The sequence below is a fragment of the Perissodus microlepis genome, chromosome 5 (assembly GCF_051167445.1).
Source record: "Perissodus microlepis isolate ML-2025 ecotype Zambia chromosome 5, ASM5116744v1, whole genome shotgun sequence".
NCBI lineage: Eukaryota > Metazoa > Chordata > Actinopteri > Cichliformes > Cichlidae > Perissodus > Perissodus microlepis.
The window spans coordinates 30,152,187-30,173,067 of NC_140465.1; the positions used below are offsets into that span (position 1 = coordinate 30,152,187).

At 36.6% G+C, this 20,881-nt stretch overlaps 2 protein-coding genes across 7 annotated transcripts in view; one reads left to right on the plus strand and one right to left on the minus strand.

Moving 5' to 3' along the window:
* Positions 1 to 3,205: 3,205 nt before the first annotated feature.
* Positions 3,206 to 10,963, plus strand: LOC146387580 (protein phosphatase 1 regulatory subunit 12B-like). Of its 2 annotated transcripts, XM_084929289.1 has the most exons (7): positions 3,206 to 3,558; positions 7,496 to 7,512; positions 7,686 to 7,824; positions 8,537 to 8,638; positions 8,827 to 8,877; positions 8,957 to 9,007; positions 10,550 to 10,963. In XM_084929289.1, exons 1-7 carry the CDS (start codon positions 3,457 to 3,459, stop codon positions 10,634 to 10,636), a joined length of 549 nt encoding a protein of 182 aa, XP_084785415.1. In that variant the 5' UTR covers positions 3,206 to 3,456; the 3' UTR covers positions 10,637 to 10,963. The 2 variants fall into 2 exon arrangements, with proteins under 2 accessions (XP_084785415.1, XP_084785416.1); XM_084929290.1 differs by lacking the exon at positions 8,957 to 9,007.
* Positions 10,964 to 11,630: 667 nt separating this feature from the next.
* The window catches only part of syt2b (synaptotagmin IIb), a 29,524-nt gene continuing 20,273 nt past the window's right edge, over positions 11,631 to 20,881 (minus strand). For 4 of the 5 annotated variants that reach the window (XM_084929286.1, XM_084929285.1, XM_084929283.1 and 1 more), the window contains 6 exons: positions 20,453 to 20,584; positions 18,701 to 18,868; positions 17,682 to 17,849; positions 16,509 to 16,626; positions 16,178 to 16,311; positions 11,631 to 16,037 (listed from right to left, as the gene is read on the minus strand). In XM_084929286.1, coding sequence (XP_084785412.1) covers positions 15,822 to 16,037; positions 16,178 to 16,311; positions 16,509 to 16,626; positions 17,682 to 17,849; positions 18,701 to 18,868; positions 20,453 to 20,584 — 936 coding nt within the window. In that variant the 3' untranslated portion in view covers positions 11,631 to 15,821. The remainder of the gene's footprint in view (positions 16,038 to 16,177; positions 16,312 to 16,508; positions 16,627 to 17,681; positions 17,850 to 18,700; positions 18,869 to 20,452; positions 20,585 to 20,881) is intronic. The other variant, XM_084929287.1, reaches the window with a different exon arrangement.

Below are 20,881 nucleotides of genomic sequence, written 5' to 3' on the forward strand. Positions count from 1 at the left end.
TTGGGCGTCTGAGTCTGAACGCCAAGCCTGTAGAGGCCTAAGCTGAGGTGTGTCTTGACAGTATTTGGGTCTTCAAGCTACTAGACGGTAGCTAGTGCCTGTTTACAGGAGCAGTGTTTTTCTTTGCTTTGCAGTGTCCGTTCTTTTCAGCACATTTTAGTTTGTTGATACCTAATGACGGTTTGATGAAGCCCTGTGAATGTGTCCAATCTTGATGTTTTCATGTGCTTTTTATAATGTCTTTACTTATATTACTAAATAGACTTTAGTGAACAGGATTTACAAAGGGGTTATATTTCTGCTATCCTCTTGGTCCGATTTCTCTTTAAAAAAATACATTTTTAATGTCAGTTAGACTTTTTAACTGGATAAATAAAGGATACATAAATGTCAGGTTCCCATATTGTGGGTTCTACCTTATGACAAGAATGTCATGTTTGTGGCTCAAGATGACTTGATATCATTCGTGAGGGATGCATTTGACATATGTTTCACATATTATAGGCCAACAAGTCAGTTATAGCAATTTAAAAACGGGAAATCACTGTACACAGTTCTCTCAGTGTGAAGTTCTTTTGTGAAAGGTACTGTTTTCTGCCAGCAGGTGGTGCCTGGTTACTACCATATGATGATGAAGCATACTGAATAAAGGGGATATAGAGAAAACAAAACCTTTGTAACTAGAGGATATGTGCCGTTAATCGTTATTTATTCTTTTATTTTTGTAGCCAATTTACAAGTTACTGTTAAATGTATCAATACCTCAGATTTCTCATGTTAAGTGGACTACTGTCATCCTTCCTCGGTCTTTGAACTGAAACTGATTAAAAGTAAGTAAGTAAGTAAGTAAGTAAGTTTATTTATTAAGCGCTTTTCATAGACAGGTAGTCACAAAGCGCTGCACACAGAGATTAAAATAAACAGTACGATAAATAGCAAAATGCACAATATACACAATATAGAGTTTAAATGTAAATTAAAAATGTAAAAAGCATTGGTCAACAGAAAGCTTGTTTAAACAGTAAAGTTTTTAACTGTTTTTTAAAGGATTCCACAGAGTCAACCAAACGTAGTTGTAGAGGTAGACTGTTCCACAGCCTTGGTGCCACAGACTGAAAGGCTCTGTCCCCTTTCGTCTTCAGACGTGTTCTGGGAGCAACCAACAAACTCTGAGTCTGTGAGCGGAGACAGCGAGCAGTAGTGTATTTTGTGAGAAGCTTGGATAAATAATCTGGGGCTTGGCCATTTAGTGCTCTGTACGTTAAAACAATAATTTTAAAACGAATTCTAAAATCTATTGGGAGCCAATGTAAAGAACATAAAATAGGAGTGATGTGAGCTCGCTTGCTAGAGCGAGTTAGTAGTCTGGCTGCTGCGTTTTGTATAGCTTGGAGGCGAGAAAGAGATGATTTATCCAAGCTGGTAAACAGGGAATTACAATAATCTAAACGCGATGACACAAATGCATGGACAATTTTTTCCAGTTCAGCTAAGGAGACCATATGTCGCAATTTAGAAATATTCCTTAAATGAAAGAAACAGGAACGAGACAGAGATTTTACGTGTGAGTCAAGGCCCAGAGAAGAGTCAAGTATTACTCCAAGATTTCGAATATTTGGCTTAGCAGAAGAACAGAAAGGGACAAGAACCTGACTGATTTTAGAATATAGATCAGGAGGAGCTATGATCATGGTCTCTGTCTTGTTCATGTTTAAAACAAGGTAATTGTTAGAAAGCCAGTCAGAAACCCGAGTTAAGCACTGGACTAGGGTGGAAAGCCTATCCAGCTGATGAGGCTTAAAGAACATATACAGCTGAATGTCATCGGCATAGAAATGATAAGACAGGTCACTAAAAGACTGAATAATGCCAGCTAGAGGAAGCATATAAAAAGAAAATAATAATGGACCCAATACTGAACCCTGTGGAACCCCGCAGGTTAGGGCAGCAGTGTTAGAGGAGAACCTATCAGTCCTAACAGAAAAAGTCCTGTCTGATAAGTAGGAAGAAAACCAGTCTAAGGCAGTTCCAGATACACCAGCCAGAACCTTCAGCCTGTTGAGTAGGATTTTGTGGTCGATGGTGTCAAAGGCAGTGCTAAGATCAAGCAAAATGATCACGGAACAATTTTGCCACAGCAAGCCCTTTTTAAGTGAGTGACTGACTCCTGCATTGTTAGGATGTTGCACTTTATGTAAACTGTACTGTCTCGCTGTTGTCCAGCCTGAAATAAATAGAATAATCCAGAATTCTTCTGTAGTTGCAGTTACATCATGTACGATGTGCTCCCATCAGCATTCCTGTAAAAATTTAAATTTGTAGAATTATTAGATTTTTAATGTGATTAGAGTACATGGAGATGATGTGTACACTGATTGAGGCTGAAACAAGAAATAAAACCAAGCCCTAGTTTGGTATGACTAAGATTCCTAAAACTTTCACCTCTCATAATGCTGAGAAACTACTCAGAATCAGATATTTTTGCTAAAAAAGTGTGTCTTTACCACTGGCACACATTTACAGCAGTGCATTATTTGTGAATAACTCACAGAAAATGTACCCTTTTTAGATAAATGAATGCCAAAACTGCCTTTGAGCTGGTTACACTGCATTGCAACTAATGTAACCACAGACACATGCAACTTGGAGCTCCGTCAAAAGATTAACCTTTAACGACAGAATATACTGTAAGACATAGTATACACATGTCTCCATGGCCAAGCACCCTATATGTTTTTATTATTACTTTTCCTTCCTTTACTACTGTACATTCAGATGTGTCTTCCGCTAGTTATTTAAACTGGTAGGTTTTCATTTATTTATTTATTTTAATGTAAAAGCCTTGGTTCCATTTTGCTTAAATGACTCTATAGTAAATCACATTTTAATTCACAAGGAAAAAAATACTTCTTTGCCTTGAAATAAGTTTACTTCCCTTTGCATTACATACAGCATCACATTTACAGAATTTACATTGCATCAAAGTTACACCATAATATACAAAACAGGCTTTTCTTAAAAAAGAAAATGTAATGTATATTCACTTTAAAATACTATTAATTTGACTTTTTATTGTATTTGTAATTTTTACTCTGGTTTGTTAATTCCTTTACACAATGCTGCTATAAATCCTTTGGTACACACACACACACACACGCATGCACACGCACACGCATTGCAGCCCGCCTACTCCCCTCTCCCACCACTTCCCCCCACAGATCTCACACTTGTGCAATTGTTTCACTCTCTTCTGATATGCAATGTCTCACTATCACGTGAAGAAGACGCTTGGATTGTCCTTTAACCAAAGAAAAAACAAATCTGATTTTAATCTTACTGGATAAAAAATACATATCTCTCTACTTCTCTTTCGTTTAAGAAGAACATAAAAAAAAAACTGGACATACTTCTGACGACAATACTGCTGCATGCAGTGGTTCCAGCTGCCCAGGAGCGATGTCATCTCTACCCTCTCACAACAAAGATCCGTCACGCATCAGAAAGCAGCTCTCTGACTCTTGTCCAGTTTCTTCTGTTGCCACTACTAAGAGCCTGCGGGTAAGGCCTGATTGTCTTTAATCTTTTAAGTGTTTGTTTAGTGGCAGGAAATGCCATAAAAGGAAAACATTAACTTTGAGGTTCGGTCATTGTCGAAGAAATGTGTTGAAAACAAGCCACAGAGGTATTTCTGAGCATTAGAACACACATAACGCATCACTGCCTTCAATCCAATTGTATTTTTTTGGTCTGTTTTGTTTTTTGGACATAATTGTGTGGCATTGGCTAATCATTTTTGCATGATTTATGCAGTACAATTAGGAAAAATTAGGGAAGTAGAATTTCTCAAAATATGCTAGACTTCATGTGTCTTCAACTGTTTCTGCAACATGATTACAATGTTTTATTTTGGTAGTCCAGTTTGACATTCTATCACTGCAGAGGTGATTTTGTGGTAATTTAGTCCAATACAGCCCAAAGTGTAATATTTACCCAATAATGTGCTATTTTTACATTCTAAATAAATCATGTGTTTTCCTTTAAGTTCGAATAGCTTATCTTTTGGATTACTTATTTTATTGCACTCTAGGGTCTGTGCAGTTAGATTATTAGATACTTGTAATAAACCATGTTTTATATGGTTTATTACTGTATATGGGGATAGTTCAAATGACCATAGTAACACATAAACTGATAAATAAAGCTACACATTGATGTTCGTGAGCAAGGGAGCAGAAAACTTGAAGGAAATGTTGTAATAAGCAGTTAGTCTTATCTGTTTATGCAAACCAAGAACCTCTTGAGAAAAATATATGGTGTGACGCAGAGAAAAGTTTGTGAGAGAAAGGGCAACAGGAAGAAAGGAGGAGGAGGAGGCAAGAGAAAAATAGAGAGAAAGAGAGACAGAGCAGGGGGGATGAAAGACAGGATGAAGAGGAACAGAAGGAAAGAGGAACAGAGTGCTTGGAGGACTGACTTGTGGGAACCCAGTATTTATGGATGTTTATCTCTCTGCTAGTCCTAAGGGAAGCTCATATTTTCCATTTGGGAATAGCTGGTCATTAGACAAAAAGTCCCTCACAGAATCTGGGAAGGCTGGAGGACAGATTTCAGATGGAGTCAGTCCTTCATGAGACAAAGACACAAAAACTTTTTGATCAGCATCTGTTTCTGTGCGATACTGCTTAATATAAATCAGAGCTTTTTCCAGGTCTGAATACAGTATATTGTTCATTGTCATTTACCTAGCATGGCAGGGTATGCAGACATGACTGGATGTCATCTCTTTAAAGGTCCCATAAATGTCTGAAGTGAAGCGTATCACTGTGTTTACACAATGTGCCTTCAACTTAAAACCCTGTCTCTTCTTTAGAGAATTTAGCTTACTTTATCAGTTTCACGTGACATGTAGCCCTCAGGCATAGGTTACATATCGGCTTTTTGGCTTAAGTTTATACTACAGTCTCTACCAAAGGTCTCTGAAAGAATAAAGATGCAGTGTAAACTGTAACTGTGTGGACTGTCTTATGTTAACAAGTCAATTCTCTGTTTGAATTTTCTAAAAGACAAAATGCAGAAGTACAGGCAAAAAGCAAGATCATTACTTTTACAAGCTTTAAACAAACGTATTGTTTGCACTAAAAGAGTTACAGTAAGAGCTTTTCTTATGATGAATAAACAGAAAGCACACTTGAAACGTGGCAAAGCTATTTTTGTCTACTGGAGGCTGTATTTTGCTTTCTTCCCTTTTAATCTCTCACATCACACAAAAGTGGGCAGCCATGCGAGTATCTTTACAAGGCTGTATTTAGGAACAGCAGTGCTTTCAGCTAAATGCTAATGTCACCACACGACTTGGGCATATATTTTCTTTTGCTCTCTAAGGTTAGGATGTTTGTGCCATAACGTTTGCTAATCAAATGATAAAATCTTACCAGATTATACCTATTGCAGACAATTTTTTGAAGTATAACAATAACAAGTATCCAAGAAGTCCTCCAAGCACATAATAGTGTTGCTAATTTGTTCCTACTAATTTTAATAAAGAAATTCTTTATATGGATATCCATAATCTGTAGGCAAGGGACATAATGTTTGGTAGTGAAAATGTTTCTGTTTATAGGCTGCTTGTAGTCTGAGTGCTATTGACCGATGATTTAGCAGGTTTGGGTGCATGCAAGTAAGCAGTCAGCATGGAGAGCAAAAGAAACAGCATTTGCAAACACATCCAACTGTTGAAACGAAGACTCCAGTCTGACCTTTTTCTAAAATGACTGTTTAGTTTTGCCTTGGCTCTCTGTTTATTTTTCATTTCCTCTTGCTATTTGGTTGAATTCAGACACAGAAACTAGTTGGTTAGCATTAGATAACAAGAGCAATCTGAGTTAAAATACACAAAAAAGCAGTAAACACATGTTAAAAAACAGCTTTATTTCCTATACTCTATGGTGCTGAGTTACACTCACAGATTGTAGATAAAGCTGGATATAGCCACTGTGACATCATCTATAACTGGTCCTGCAGTGAAACTTCTAGCTGAGCATGTTTGCCACTGCTAGCTGTTTTGAAACCAAATTTCATGAGTGACATTAAACTGAAGGCGCTTGTAGGAAATGGAAATGGAGTGGAACTCATGTGGTGTTTTATAGTCTTACTGACCACTCAAAGTACTTTGGACTACAAGCTACGAGATACAAGCAAATATAATCTAAGTACTTTATCTACCTCATGTTTATGGCCAATTTAAAATGAACAGATAAACCACAAATACATATCTTGAGAGAAAGCCTAAGTGTCAGTACAAAAACACATGCAGGCATGGGGACAACATAACAACATGCTCCCCAGAGAAAGACCTACCTTATCAGACAAGATATGCCTATTCTAAACAATTCTCTATTTGAGCCTCAATTTTTGCAGTAATGGTAAACATATTTCAAGCAAGTGCTAGAGACTATTCAGGGGGCAGAAGAGTGTTTGTTGAGCTCATGGATCAGAGGAGCCAGTGGATGTTTTCTATAGAGTCTGACTTCTATTTGCATCATAGGCACTGCCAGTTGCTGGCCACGGAAGAATAGAGGCTCAAGGGACTTTTACAATGGCTATAGTCTTCAGAACAGAAAGCTAAGTCCATTGTTTAGATACAGTCTATAGTTTCACTACAGTTGAATGTGGCAGCACAAGTGTACATTTTACATCCACTTTTTTCTTCTTATTGTTGCTAGTGGTCTTAACTTTAAAATTTCAAATCACAAAAGGAAACAAACTTTAAAAAAATATGCTATGGCCTTCCCAGTCACTGGATCTCAACTGTCAACTCAGCAGAACTGGTGTGGAAGACTTTGTACCATATATATAGTCCTTATATTTCATACTTTATTATATTTACTAACCTTATAAGTTGATGTATTATCCTATATTTTGTCATCTCCTAAGGAAATTATTTCCTAAGTTAGAGGTAAGCAGTAGTCGGTGCAGTAGTTATTACCTTTTTTGGATGTGTTTTAGCTATCTGTGCTTGTCAGTTTATTTAAGGAATCATTTCCTCTCCCCCCTTTAACTTGGCTGAGAATTTCAGACTGCCATAAACCTTTTTTTCCCCACTAAAAGTCCCTTTCAAGATAATTCTTGAACAAGTAATTTTCCAGAAACCCAGACATGCAATTGCATGAATATTGATAATATAGTCTGTATGTATATTTGCTGACATTGCGCATGTAATAAAACATGCTCTGAGTCCAAATTACCTTTATTTTAGTGTAACAGTCTTATGCAGAAGAAAATGTTTGTGCATTTGCTGGAAATTGGGGTTGAAATGGTTCCTTATGCAATGTAAGGTTTAAGTTGGGGTTAAGCACAGCTGATATCTTGGTTAAGATAGTCAGGAATGTTTTTAAAAGTGCTTAGTGTGGTTGTCATACTGTATTTTTAAAAAAAAAAAAAAAAAAAACTTTGGTCAGATTGCACCCCTTTCTAAAACATTTTCTTCTCATTTCAGCATGAGAGGCTGTCTAGGTAAGGTTCTTCTAATTTGATTTACACCATCAGTAAGAAAGGCATTACCACGTATTACCAGAATGACAGCAAAAACAGGAATCTATCCATTACTGACAGAAGTATATCCATTCAATTGGGCAAAGAGTGTGCTAAATCTGAATTAATAGTTAATACATCTCCTGTGTCTTCAGATTGGGATCATCTGGATCATCTGATGTCTCCAATGACACATCAACAAACCATGCTGAGTCCTACTTTTTACAAAGAGAGAACAGACTATCTGCAAGGAAAAAGGCACAAGAAGAGACAGCAAATAATGATTATAAAAAGGTATGCGATACACCTTAAATACAAATATACACGACTGTTATAGATTTGTGATATGTAGATTCTGAGTGCTACTTTTTGACAGTACTGTAGATGCTTATGTACTGTAATAAAAGAACAAAAATAAAAAGAACACACAGAGATTCTGTGGGATCAATAATTCGTAACATTTGGATTTAATGAAAATGATGAATAGAATGGGAGCTACTGCTGATAATAATCAAATCTAATTTCAAATAGAAATTAAGTATGTAAATTTAATACCACTGCATTTTTTTAATGTTGTCAGATGAGAAAAATAGTTTATTCATATGAAATTATATGAAAATGAATCAGAATCACATATTCAGGGGGACAGATACTAAGATGCTAATGGGTTCTATGTCGCTTTATGAAAGTAATATGATCACCAAAGATAGCACAGCTTATCTTGACAAACACAAGTGACATGAGTGATTCATCCAAAACTTGTTGAAGCATTTCCCTCACAGCCACTAATGTGAACATCATGGGAGGAAAAAAGTCTCCAAAGTCAATATGATTCATTATACATGTAACACATATACTAAACCTAATGGCAATCTAATGTCTGTCAAGATATTTTAAGGAAGAAATCTGACCCTGATGGCAAATGATGAAAACTGAAACTACCACAAAAATGAGTCCTGGTGGCAGTGTTTGGTGGTGGAAATCCTAACATGTGGGTATTTTGTAGATGTATGAAAAGGCACTGGCAACAAATCAAAGGCTCAAGTCCCGACTGGAAACAAGTAAACAGGAACTCACCATGATGCAAGACCAGCTGGAGAGAGCACAGGTACTCTAAGCAAGGCTGAAGTAATGATCCAGAAACACTACTGAGAAACAAATTAACCATTTGTTTAAAAAGGGCAACAGTCCTTTTTTTTTTTAACATAAATATGAGACATTGGTAACAGAGACTGCAGAATCAAGCTCTTTCCATAAATTGCAATCTTTTCTCATAGTAATCTCTCTTTGCTGCAGAAGGGGAGACAGGATGACTGTGGGGCCAATGTGCTAGAAGCAGAAAAAAAGGTATGGACTCAAGAGGAGAAGTGTTTTTTAAGCATTTTTACTCATTTATTTTAATTACCTTTAATGATTATACTTAAAGGAAAGCTGGAGCCTTAAAAAGAGGATATCAGATATGGAAGAACAACTGAAGGTAAATGTTTTATAAATGCCTTAAAACTGAATTTGAACATTAAGTCTCTTTTGAGAATATACAGTAAGTGTTTGGTTGTAACTTGGTGCTGTGGTCTCAGCTGTTTTGTCTTCAGTGGCTTTAGCTGACATCATTTGTCACCATTATGCTCTGCTGGCTGTGGAATGTGTGAGCACTGCAGCGACTGAGCAATCAGTATTCATCTGCAGCGTAAAGCCCACAAATGTCTGCTGTGTTCTGCACACGTGAATGCAAACAAAAACCTCTTGTTGTCTGTGAATGAGAGACCTAAACAAAGATGCTGGTCTAAAAATATACCTTTACAACAGAGAAATTATTCAAAACTGGTCTAAAAGTATCTGTCTGTCAGTGTTTATGAACACATTATTGTATTTGTTTAATAAAGATCAGTCTGTCCTTTATTCTTTAGGCCAGTTTTCTTTCTGTACCAGTTACTAATAAGAGTAGAAACCAGAAACCTTCATAGAATGTAGATAAAAGATGGACATACCGTAGTCAGTATGATATCAGGTTTGGTTAGAAATAGGTTTAGAAGCCTCAGGCCATGGATCAGATTGAGAAACCAAGAAGCACTGAACACTTATACAGTAGCAAACTATGAGTCACAAGGTAGGTCCTCTCTGCAGCATACCTTTTTTCCATCCTATTTGACTTGAATGGGGTCCAGAATCTAAAAAGAGAACTTAAAAGTAGCGACTAAGACCACAGGAGAGTGTTTACCCTGGCCATAGATCAAAGGAGACAAAAAGCATTTTTTTTCCCCATAGATTATTATACAGCTGGACATGCAGGAACCATCTCATGCTGGTGATAAGACAGACTGTAGGTTTAAGGCACTTTTACATTGCTTTCACTTTTCAGACCCTGAAGCTACGTCCATCATTTATAAACACCAGCAAACTTGTATTGAGTTTCACTTTAAGCAGGACCTTGTTACTGTCCACTTTGTGAGCAAGAATTTTTTTTCTCTTAGAAGACACCTTTCTGTATCCCCGTGTTTCTCTCTCCTGTGTTATGCACAACTTTTAAAAAGTGGTCTCTGCACAGATCAAGATTCAGTGTATTTATTAATATTGTATGTAAATGTTATGACAGTTACGGGGTGTTGTGGTCACTGTCGATCAAATCTAGTGAAACAAATTTTGTACTCAAAGTAAATATTGTTTATAGCAAAAAAATGTTTACTTGTGGTTTTGCAAGAATCCAAGGTTATGCCTTTGTTTTAAGAGGTAGATTAGCATGTGTTCTGCGGGTGGTCTGTTGTTCTCTGAATCTGCTACCTCCCATTTGATGTGACCAAGGCTGAAAAGATTGCTGACATGACCAGAAATAAAAAACAGTCCTTGGTGTGTAGCCCATGAAGACACTACCAAAATATGAACTTACTTTTAAACTACAAATTAAGAACAAGCAAATCCTTATACTAGCCACTGTAAGCAGAAATGCTCTACCTGGGACGAGTTGTAGGACTTTTTAGATACTCTGTCCACCCTTATGTTTTTATACTCTCTTTTCCCTCAGATTAAAGCAGAGCTTAAGATGGAAAACCAGAGACTAAAGGATGAGAATGGGGCTTTAATCCGTGTCATCACCAAACTCTCCAAGTGAGAAGGGAAGCAGACAGGAGGGAAGAAGAAGAAAGGATTCAAGAAGTCATATTTTAATCTGTATCCTTTAAATTTCTGAAAGCATAAGTCCATCCTCTGAAAAGATATGTACATTGGTCAGCAGAATGTATTAAACTGAGCCCTTTCTACTGATTGTTTAGAAAGATGAAAGAGATGTTGATTTAATACTGATTTTCCATCCTCCTGTTCACCTGTAAGAAGACACATTTGTCCAACTGTAAACGCACAATACATCAATTTAAAATTTAAAATGTAAACTCACTAAATATTTCTAAATAAAGGCAAATGCCAGTTTATGTGTTTCTTATTACTGTCTTTACGTGAGTAAATTGTCCTCAAGTAAACAGTATATGACATTTTGTTACTGAGTAGACACTTTCACAAAAATGGACAAAATATTGCAGGTATTTCCAAAGAAGCATTGCCATGGAAACAGCAATATTTGGCCTATTCCATATGCACATCATGAAAATGGGCTCTGAACTATCAGGGACAGTGGGTGATGGATGAGAAACATTTTTTAGGAACGTAGGAGTGTCATCTCTGATTTAAGAGCTTTACCTTGACTGATGATATTGCAAGTAACACGCTCTTTGGCTTACAAGTTTAAATAGAAAAAACGTTTAAAAAAATTATGTATTTATCTATTTTTTCCCTATAAAAGTGTCAAAACAAATTTAGCTTTCTTGTAAAATATCGGCTTAATCTGTCATATTAGCGTCAATTAAGTAGGAGTTGTGGTGATTTTGATCAAATCACATGGACTTTATCAGTAAATGGTGAATATGATATCCTTTATTTAAAGGCATAAAACTGTGTCTTTTTACATTTTTTTAACGCTGGGCTGTCGTCTATGTGTCACACTCAGCTACTAAGCTGTTTCTTGGCATTTATTTTATGCATGCAACGCCACCCGCTGACCATAAGTGGAAATGCATCCTCTACATACATTTACACAACACATGGGACAAAGCTACTTAAAATGCCTTTATTTCCTATTATTACATATGAACAACACAGAGATATGCTCTGATCACATCCTCATATTTTGGTTCCCTTGAGTACTTCAGTTCTACACAGAATGATGTATGAGTACAACTTTTTTGGTCTTTTTTGTTTGCTTTTCTGCTGGAAAAACATGGATTCTGTACAGAATTAAATCATGCAGTTCACAAAAAGGCACAACTATTGACACACCTCTACAACAAGACAAAACAAGAATGACGAACGACATTCAAGCATTTCCCTTGTCTATGTTGCTGGGTAAGTGAATATATAAGCGAGCTGGACTGTCTTTGGATGTTCTGTTATATGGCTATGTTGACTTAACAGGATCATGACTGTAAAGGAACCATTACCGAAGCAGCAGGTTGGCATTGGCAGTATTGCATGTCGAATGTTGAATCTGCACTGTTTGGGTCTGCTCTGTGCCCAAGACAGCTTGTGAGACCCAGGAAGACAGGGATTTTGTTGCCTGCATCGCAGAGAAGTGCTAACATACCTTAACAGAAGACCATTTAACGAATGCCGGCTCTACACTCCTGTTGAAAATACATAAACTAGCACATGTAAAATATAAGTTCTATATCAAAGAGTAGAGGATGTGCTGACACACAGTGTACTAAAGGATGTAATGAGGTGCTTCTCCACAAAAAAGATATTGGAATTAGACATTAATCCTCTGTCTTCAGCTCATCTCCTCGAAACCAGAAACACAGTCTTAAAGTGAAAGATAGATTGCAGAGAGGATTAGGCGCGTTCATCTCCATGCACTCCATCTTATAAATAAGGCTTTATCTAAACGTAAATGATAATGACTCAAAAAGCAGAAAAATGAAGGCCCACATTGTAAATGATGTGGTAGACAGCGTCAGTATCTCAGAGCATGCACAAGCGACACAACACCAGCTCATCCTATTGTAATCCCTTAGTTAAAGTATATCAGTTCATACAGTGGCATTTGTAATGAAAAAAAATATTGATTGCTTGATTATTAGATGGTAGCTACTTAAAAGAACAGCATCAATAATCTGGTATGCTGTAATAATATTTAATTACTTATGAAGCAAAGAAAACACTACTGAATAATGAATTAACAACTGAATTCAGTTTAGTTTATCCTCCAATTTAAATAAAAGCTAATTTGCTTGAAAAGCAACAAGATGAGGAGGTACAATTTAATGAAGTGTGACGAAAAAGGGGCTACAAGTCAGTTAGCTAATGTACGGCACTGACATTTGATTAACTAAGACTTGACACCCGTCTGGCAGGAGTACATGAAGGAAACACTTAGGTACACTGAGATAGAAAATTAAGGAGACAACAAGTATTCTCCTGTTTTCAAATATATACAATTAACTGATTATGTATTAATACACTCAGAAACGAACAATTATTACATGACTTGTAGCCTGAGGAAAAAAACACACTAGCATAGAGACACATAAAAACAATGACGGAAAATCAGACGATCATGCAGTTTGATGAAAACACAATGGATTTCCATGTGACACTAAAATCAGCTGTGTTTTTAACTGAGGCATTCATGGAGTCTGGTAAGCCAAACATGGATTGTTCAGACATACATTCAGCAGAAATTCATACACTTTGCAGTCAGTGCATCCTTTTTTTATACTCTGTTTTATTATAAAAATGACACAGAACACAAACACACATACACAATATAATTATGGTTCCTCTTTAAAACATGCCGCTATTTACATCATCTTGTAAATACATGCTGTAGCCTATTAACAAATTTTGCGGGATGCATATGTTAACAATTGTAAAGAAGTACTGTGGATGAACCTGTCAATGTGCCGCTGCTCACCATTAGATACTTCTGCTGGCGACGTGGATGCAAACGAACGACTGCCTTAAAATTTTTATTTTTTTTTTTAAACAAACTGCCCACTTATAAAAATGTCCTGAAAAATCTATGTTGACATTTAAAAGCACTCAATGTAGACACAAATTTCTATGAGTTAATTTTTTCCAGTTTCTGAAATTCTGAGAAAATATTTTAATGTGTTGGCCTCCCAAGATCTGATTTTGGATTTTTTGATTTAAAGAAAGTAATTGAGAAAACACAGATTCCCTGATTTTGTCTCACTTAGAATTCACTGATAACATCAATGTATCAACTCCGGTTGAGTGGATGAGTGGGCTGGAGCCAATCCCTGGAGATAATCCACAAGGGATGGGGTAAAACCCTGGACATGTGTCCAGTTCCATCAATTCATGGCCAGTTCAGAATCCAAAATTACCTACGTAAGCAGTGAAACTCAACAACAGAGAGGCTGTAGACAGTGTTTGAAGCCAGAAATTAATTGTCATTAATAATGATTTCAGTTACAATGAATTGTAGAAAGTGATACTGACTCTTTTCCCTCCCGGTAAATTAGGAAGATTTTTCAGGTTCAGGTTGTCACCACGTGTGATTAGAGAAAGTGTCATCCATTTTCTAAAGCTATTTTTGGGGGTTTTTTGGTTCCTGCAATAAATGACAATTTTAATCCTACATGTGTCTACATTTAACTCAAAGAAACCAATATGGGGACAGTCATGATTCTTTAGTTAAGAGGAGCTGCTACAGGAAAGAGATCAGGTCATTGGTAAATTCAGTGGAATTTAAATGTCAACATTTTAAATGTTCTATCCTCAGTCATCCCCTTATAATAATCAATTCTTTGTGTCCTTTTTTGCTTCCAAGCCACTCGACATTACACTAATAATTTGCCTACAAGTTTCAACATCACCATATTGCAGCACTTTGTCTCCAGGATCAAAAAGCTTGTGTCCCGACCGAGTGATTCAAACAAGACAAAATACTGCGAGGCATGATACATGCTCTATTCTGCAGCTCTATTTGGTTCAAGCAGATGGTCCAGGATGTGTGTATTGTATATGTTTGATGATACAGTTGCTATGTTTAGATTCTACAAACCTCATTAATACTTCCTTTTAAAAATCAAAGCTACATCTTACATTTCAAATTCAATAATCTATAAAAACATTTCGTCTTTGACAGAAATCCTCATGTTGTTTCAGCAGAAACTACAGAAATATTGAAGTGAATTACAGTAGAACTACAACATCAGCCAATGACGTGGAATCGTTTTAATGAATGTCAAAACATAATAACCAAAATGGCACTGTCTTTTACTAAACAACAGAAATCAAAGAAGCATAGTCAGTACTGTTTTCAGCATCATTGGTAATCCTTTTTAGTGCCTTACTTCTACAATGGATAAGTAAGGTTTTACATCCAAGTGGTCAACATAGCCAGATTTCAAATGGCACATTCACAGTGTCCCTGACACATTTTGAACAATATTCAACCACTTTAAAATAAACAATAAAACCCGCACTACTTCTCAAAGTGTCATATCAGGAAGGCACCCTTGTATTCCTGTCTTACATTACACCTGTCTGAAGACACAGAAATGTGGGTTGAAGCTAAATGCATAGATGGGCCTTCGTGGCAACACAAAACAAGCAACTTAAGTCAGACAACTGCATCATCCCTGCTATATGGTTCTGCTGCACTGTTTGCACCATCTCATATGTGAGCTGATAAAATCAAGAAAAATGTCATACATATTCCAGAATTGATTGTTGCATTCATTGATCTCAACCTGATTCATCTGCACTTGAATCTCTTCGCATTGATAGACTTAAGACAAACTTTATGCAGGAAATAACCCCAAATTACAGTACTTTCTATTGCAAGTTAAAGCACAGTTATTAGCAAGACACAATACTGGACGTGATGCACGCAGAGCAGTGGGGAGGTAAGTAAAGCATGCTCTATAAACTAAACTAAAGCCTTTTTTTTATATATATCCAGCATTGTCTTCACCAATACTTCCATTCAGTGTCAGCACCCTAAGAATGAGATTCTTCAAATGAAGGAAAGACTAAAAGTCGATCATTCATTAACCAGTCACCCGGTAACTCAACACCATTCTTCTCAGCATACATTAATGTGGGAAATGTGATGCTCAAAAAGAGTTTCAGATATTCTACAATGTCTTTTTTTTTTAATATATTTTTTTTGAGCAGGACTTTTGACAAATAGTCATGTGTGAAGTCATGAAATTCATGCAAAGTAGGGATGAAGATTGGATTTCTGAGTTAGTGCATTAGCTGGTTGGTGAGATGTGTTACTTCTTTGCATTCAAGGATGCCAGCTGGCCATCAATTTCCTCCTCTGGCTGCAATGGGTGCCACTGGGCAATGGGACGGCGTGGATTAGCCAGCATGTCAGACCAGTGCTTCAGACCTAAGCCAGTAGCCTTACTGCCCACGAAGATTTTTCCAATGGCATCATTCTTACCTATCTTGTCATAATCAAACACTGTGACTGCCACCAAGATTTTCTGAGAAGGCAGCAAGAGAAAATTTAATCAATTATCTGTTTTCTGGGCATTTCATCATTCAAACTGTAGTGGAGATTCATTCATGAGCTATTATAACATATCAGTGAAGTCCAAAAGGTGTTGTATGACTTGTACTGTACCTGCATCTGTTCCAGGGGGATTTCAAAGCTGAAGGATTCATTGTAATATGGGTTTAGGGTGTTCTTCTTCACTGTAGTCTTCTTTTTCTTCAGACGCTTACCACCCTGGAGCAGCTGGATCTTTACATAAGGATCTGGAAAAAACATGAATACGATGAACAAAAGAGAAAAACTTATTCTGTCAATGACACAACCTTTAGTGTTTCTTAATTTGTTTGTTTGTTTGTATTTTAAATGGTTTTTCTTTGAATTTTCTCTTCAAATTGAATTTTCTTGCATGTGCCTAGAAAATTCACAAAGGAAGAGAGTATTATGTGGGGGTTTTTTCTACCAGATAAACCGCAGGCATCCATCTTCTTCAGATTCTTTGCCTCCAGGATGCAGACAGTGAGTTTTCCAGCAGTGGGGACATAACGAAGGGAGATGCAGATATCTCCAAGTTTCTCAGGCTGAGCAGTAAGAGACACAGAAATGACAAGCACACATACTCATCAGATGTTCATAAATTGCATTTTCTGTGATGGGTGGGTGCAAAACATCGCTTTTATTTATCAAGATTTATACTCTTAGACTGAAACTGAGGGTTTTTTGTTGCTGCAACAGTGACATTATTTGGAATAAAACCCCTCTATCTGGATTTATGATCGCTCTGAGCTTTTAGACTTTGAAAATCTACATTGATGACTGGGGGCAGGGATAACCTCGAAAAAGACACTGGAAAAGACTAGAGATACTAGCAGGTTATGTGTGTAATCAGTTCTGATAAATTTAAAATAGTGAGATAGTTTCCTTAATTATTCAAGCAAACTATCTCAGCATCATTGTTCATATGTGTAGAAATGCAAGGAGAGAAATTTGTTGCTCCACTGACATAAATAAAATTTTTGATTTCTATATGTGTCTGAATGTTTGTGCACTGTTATGAAATTCCATCTTTTAAGAAATGCGAACTAATCAATGAGCTGAATTATTTCTGAATATTAAAGATAGGATAATCAACCAGTGCCATAAAAATCTTGCTGACTTCTCCAACCAAGTCAACATCAAGCCCCTCAGCCCTGCTGAGGAATAATGCAAACTGTAGTTTCCAAGTAAAATTAAATGCAAATAAATAAAGAGGGAGAATTTTTGGTGAACTACATTTAACTGTGTTTAAACCTGAATTGATACATAGTTAGTGCTCAAATAAGTATTCATGGCAGCAGCATGAAAGACTAACGAGAAACAAACTATAGTGGAACCATTTATCATAATGAAGGAACATGTAAGCCGGTGCAATGGTGCAGCTGAATGTGTTCTTAATTGATTTTTGGTCAACAATGGAGCATTGTGGCTCAGAAAAATAAGATAGAATTGATCTCTGTCTAGACAGACAATACTTGATAGTAGCATCAATTCATAATTGGTTTTGGGCTTTTTCTTAGTGTTGGTTGACACCCAGAAAGTTTAGAATATCAATGGTCTATTATTTAAAAAGCACAGAATGAATCATTTCAATAAGCACCTCCTCTTGATCAGCACTCTCGAGATCCCGCCACTCCTCAATAGGCCGTCCAAGGTCAATGGTGTTCATGGGCAGCTTTACCTCTCCAATAACATCATGTTTTGAAAATCGGTCATAGTCATAAACAGACATCACCAAGGTCTTTCCACCAAGCTCCTCATAGGGTACCTGACCAAGAAACACAATGTCACTTATAGATTGTATTTATCTGTGTCACAGGATAAATAGGTTTATTTTTAATGTCATTAAACTTCACATAAATTGCCTCTGGAGATCTTGAAAAGGGCGAGTTAGTCCCACTTAACCCTCATTAAATGTTTAGCAGCTGCTATACAGAAAACAGTCAATAATCAAAACTAAATGGAAAAAACTAAGTGAACTAAAAATGTTAAATTATAAATTATCAGAGAAAATAATCTGAGAAACCAGACAAATAATACGCCCTAAAAGCACTAAATGAAATGATTTTCTCAAATGCAAACAACAAACATATTAGGAAAAATAAGTTATTACACTCCAATCCACAGAAATCTATGTGAAAATGAAGATGAGGACACCTCTACTACAACCTGCATAGGCATACATGAAATAAAAAACAAACAAGCATCTTCTGTTTTAAAAAGAAAGAAAATATGTGGAATAAATTTTGATGGAGAAACAATAAATCTGACAGTGAAATTCTCATGGGAGGCATCTGGAGATGGCAATAAAGGGCAGCCTGTACAATAAGATATTTTTCTGCTGCAGTTTTAACATTTTGCAGACTGGTATCGCCTGCAGCTTGACCCAGAGAGACTTGCAAAGTCCCAGCGGGGCTTATTAGCTAGGAGCAGCTAAGAGCAGCATGTCGGCTGCATAGGCCAGTGGGTACACACACAGAGCCAGACAAACCTGACATACTGTCAGTTTCATACACAAAAGGCTGCGATAATGATTTGTGTTATTTAAAAAAAAAAAAACTTACTCAAATAAGATTTATGTTTCTTTTTTTTACAGCTGCATGCAAGAACAAGACTCACCTTGAAAACAAATGTCTCATTGAAGACAGGGTTCAGTGTTTTTTTGTGCACTTTGGTGTCAAACTTCTTCTTCTTGTCAGGGAAGAGCAGGACTTTAACATAAGGGTCTGAGGTTCCACCTGAGTCCATGGACATGAGATCTGCAGCTTGAAGGATACCAATTGTCAGCTGTGTGGAGAAAATGAGGGTGTATGTAAGCAATAGGAGCAGTGAAAACAGAATTTTATCAGGCAAAAATGCAACTTTTCTTTGAGGGTCACTGCCTCAGACTGGTTATATAAGCCTCGCAATCCATCACCACAAGCGTCTCAGCTGACTGGAGACATAGTGAATGTCAGAAGCTTTTCCTCAGTGTCATCCAATTGTCACAGTGTGGTAACTTCTAAAAAATTTATTACACTGTGTGCTAGAAAATACAGATTTTAGCTGTCTATACTTTACAGATACATTAAAAGTACAGCCATTTCACCCTCTACTGTGTTTCATATCTAGTGAATTATTGGCATTTTAATTGAGCACATGAAGGTTTGCTCATATGCTGTCGAGTAATCAGTTAAGCTGCTGGAAGTGCCACGGTTAGATAAATGTCTTTTTATTTACCTCAAGCCACAATAACAAGTTACCCTTTTAAGATTTAGCCTTTTTTGTCTTTTCAGCCCTAAAAATAACTGTGGTCTTACTGACAATGTTCATCTTCTGCATACTCCTGTTCAGGTTTTGTATAGTAATTAACTGTCCTGTTTTGTTGCTATTAAAATTGTGAAGTTTATATTTGGTGTTTGTTCACATTCAAAGCCTGAATTAGGGAACTCTCTATTCCTCAAAATGTCATGGAAAATTACTCTTGTTCTGGCTGCTGACAGTAATTTCTGATTTATGGAGTAATAAAAAAAAACAGCTATCCAATATCCCCTTTGTAAAAACTTTAATACGTCAAAAGAATGAAAGAAGAATTCCGAGTCTCATTGATCTCACTCTTACCAATGTTCAGATATCTGTTCCAGAAAAGTTTTCAAAATTGGCAATGATGCCTAATTTGCATAATTGAATGTGAAATTTCAGAATACTTTACAAAAAATAAATAAATACAAATATTTGATTAATGTCTTGATGGATCCAGGTAAGGAAATCCCAGAAAGTTGATACCGCTCATGGGTGGCGGTGGGAGGAATGAGACTGAAGAAGTGACCTGGATGAGTGAAAAAATGTTTCTCCCACTAAAAACACTGTCCAGACGAACAGTTTCAGCTTTCTGGGAATTGGATTAATGCAAGTAATGAACTAGAGAAATCTTAAGGTATTATCTTTCAATTAAAATGTTTGCTTTAGTGTTTTGGCACCTTTAGAGTCCCCTATTATGAGCTGATTACTCAGCACAGTGGCATTATGTGGTATTATTGCTACTATGCATCTCCCAGGTAAAGAAAATGTTTCATTCATGAACCCATGAAAGAAAAAGCTTGTTTTTTCTTTGCACTTTGGGTTAAATAAACAAGAAAAAGCATTCATTTAATTACTATAACTTTACATTTTTTTATTATCTTTGCACAGAACCAAGCTGCTACAGCGAGTTCCATACTGAAGATGACATGAATTGGGTCATCTAACTCTTTAATTTAAACATGTCTTTAAACACTAAAACATTTCAAATGGGTAATTTAAATATAGCAGAACACATGAAACACTCCCTCCAAAATTGTTAATTATTTCTAGAGCTTTTTTTGTAGTTCACAAAATGTGATAACCACAGACCTTTGTATTCTCAAAGTCATAATCTATAGAGTATTGCAGCTTCCCCAGTTTCTCCTGCTCTTTCTCCTCTTCCTCTTTCTCTTCCTCTGTCAGTCCAGTCTCTCCCTCATCATCATCGTCATCCTGATGTTTCTGCAGTGTAAAGGTAACAAAACAAAAAACTATGTTAAAGGTAAGAGTACAAAAAGTCATGATACAGGGTTCCCCATAACAGCCAGCATGCCACAGACACTGGAGCTCCAGGAGTTTTTATGTAGGAGATACATGTTTTGGTTACTGCTTACCTGCACAGCACCTGATGATAAAAACCAGGAATTTATCATTTGCAAGGACATAGCTGCCTGTAATCGGTATCCCTACTTTTGTTTTTAAGAAACTGTAGCAATGATTGTCTCAGTGTTTGTGGATCAGTGGGCAAGTCCTTAAATC

Excerpts from the sequence above, each read along its gene's own strand:
- LOC146387580 (XM_084929289.1), top strand. The coding sequence starts at position 3,457 with ATGTCATCTCTACCCTCTCACAACAAAGATCCGTCACGCATCAGAAAG. Across the intron at positions 7,825-8,536 it reads CAAATAATGATTATAAAAAG|ATGTATGAAAAGGCACTGGC; the intron begins GTATGCGATACA and ends GGTATTTTGTAG. Across the intron at positions 9,008-10,549 it reads ATATGGAAGAACAACTGAAG|ATTAAAGCAGAGCTTAAGAT; the intron begins GTAAATGTTTTA and ends CTTTTCCCTCAG.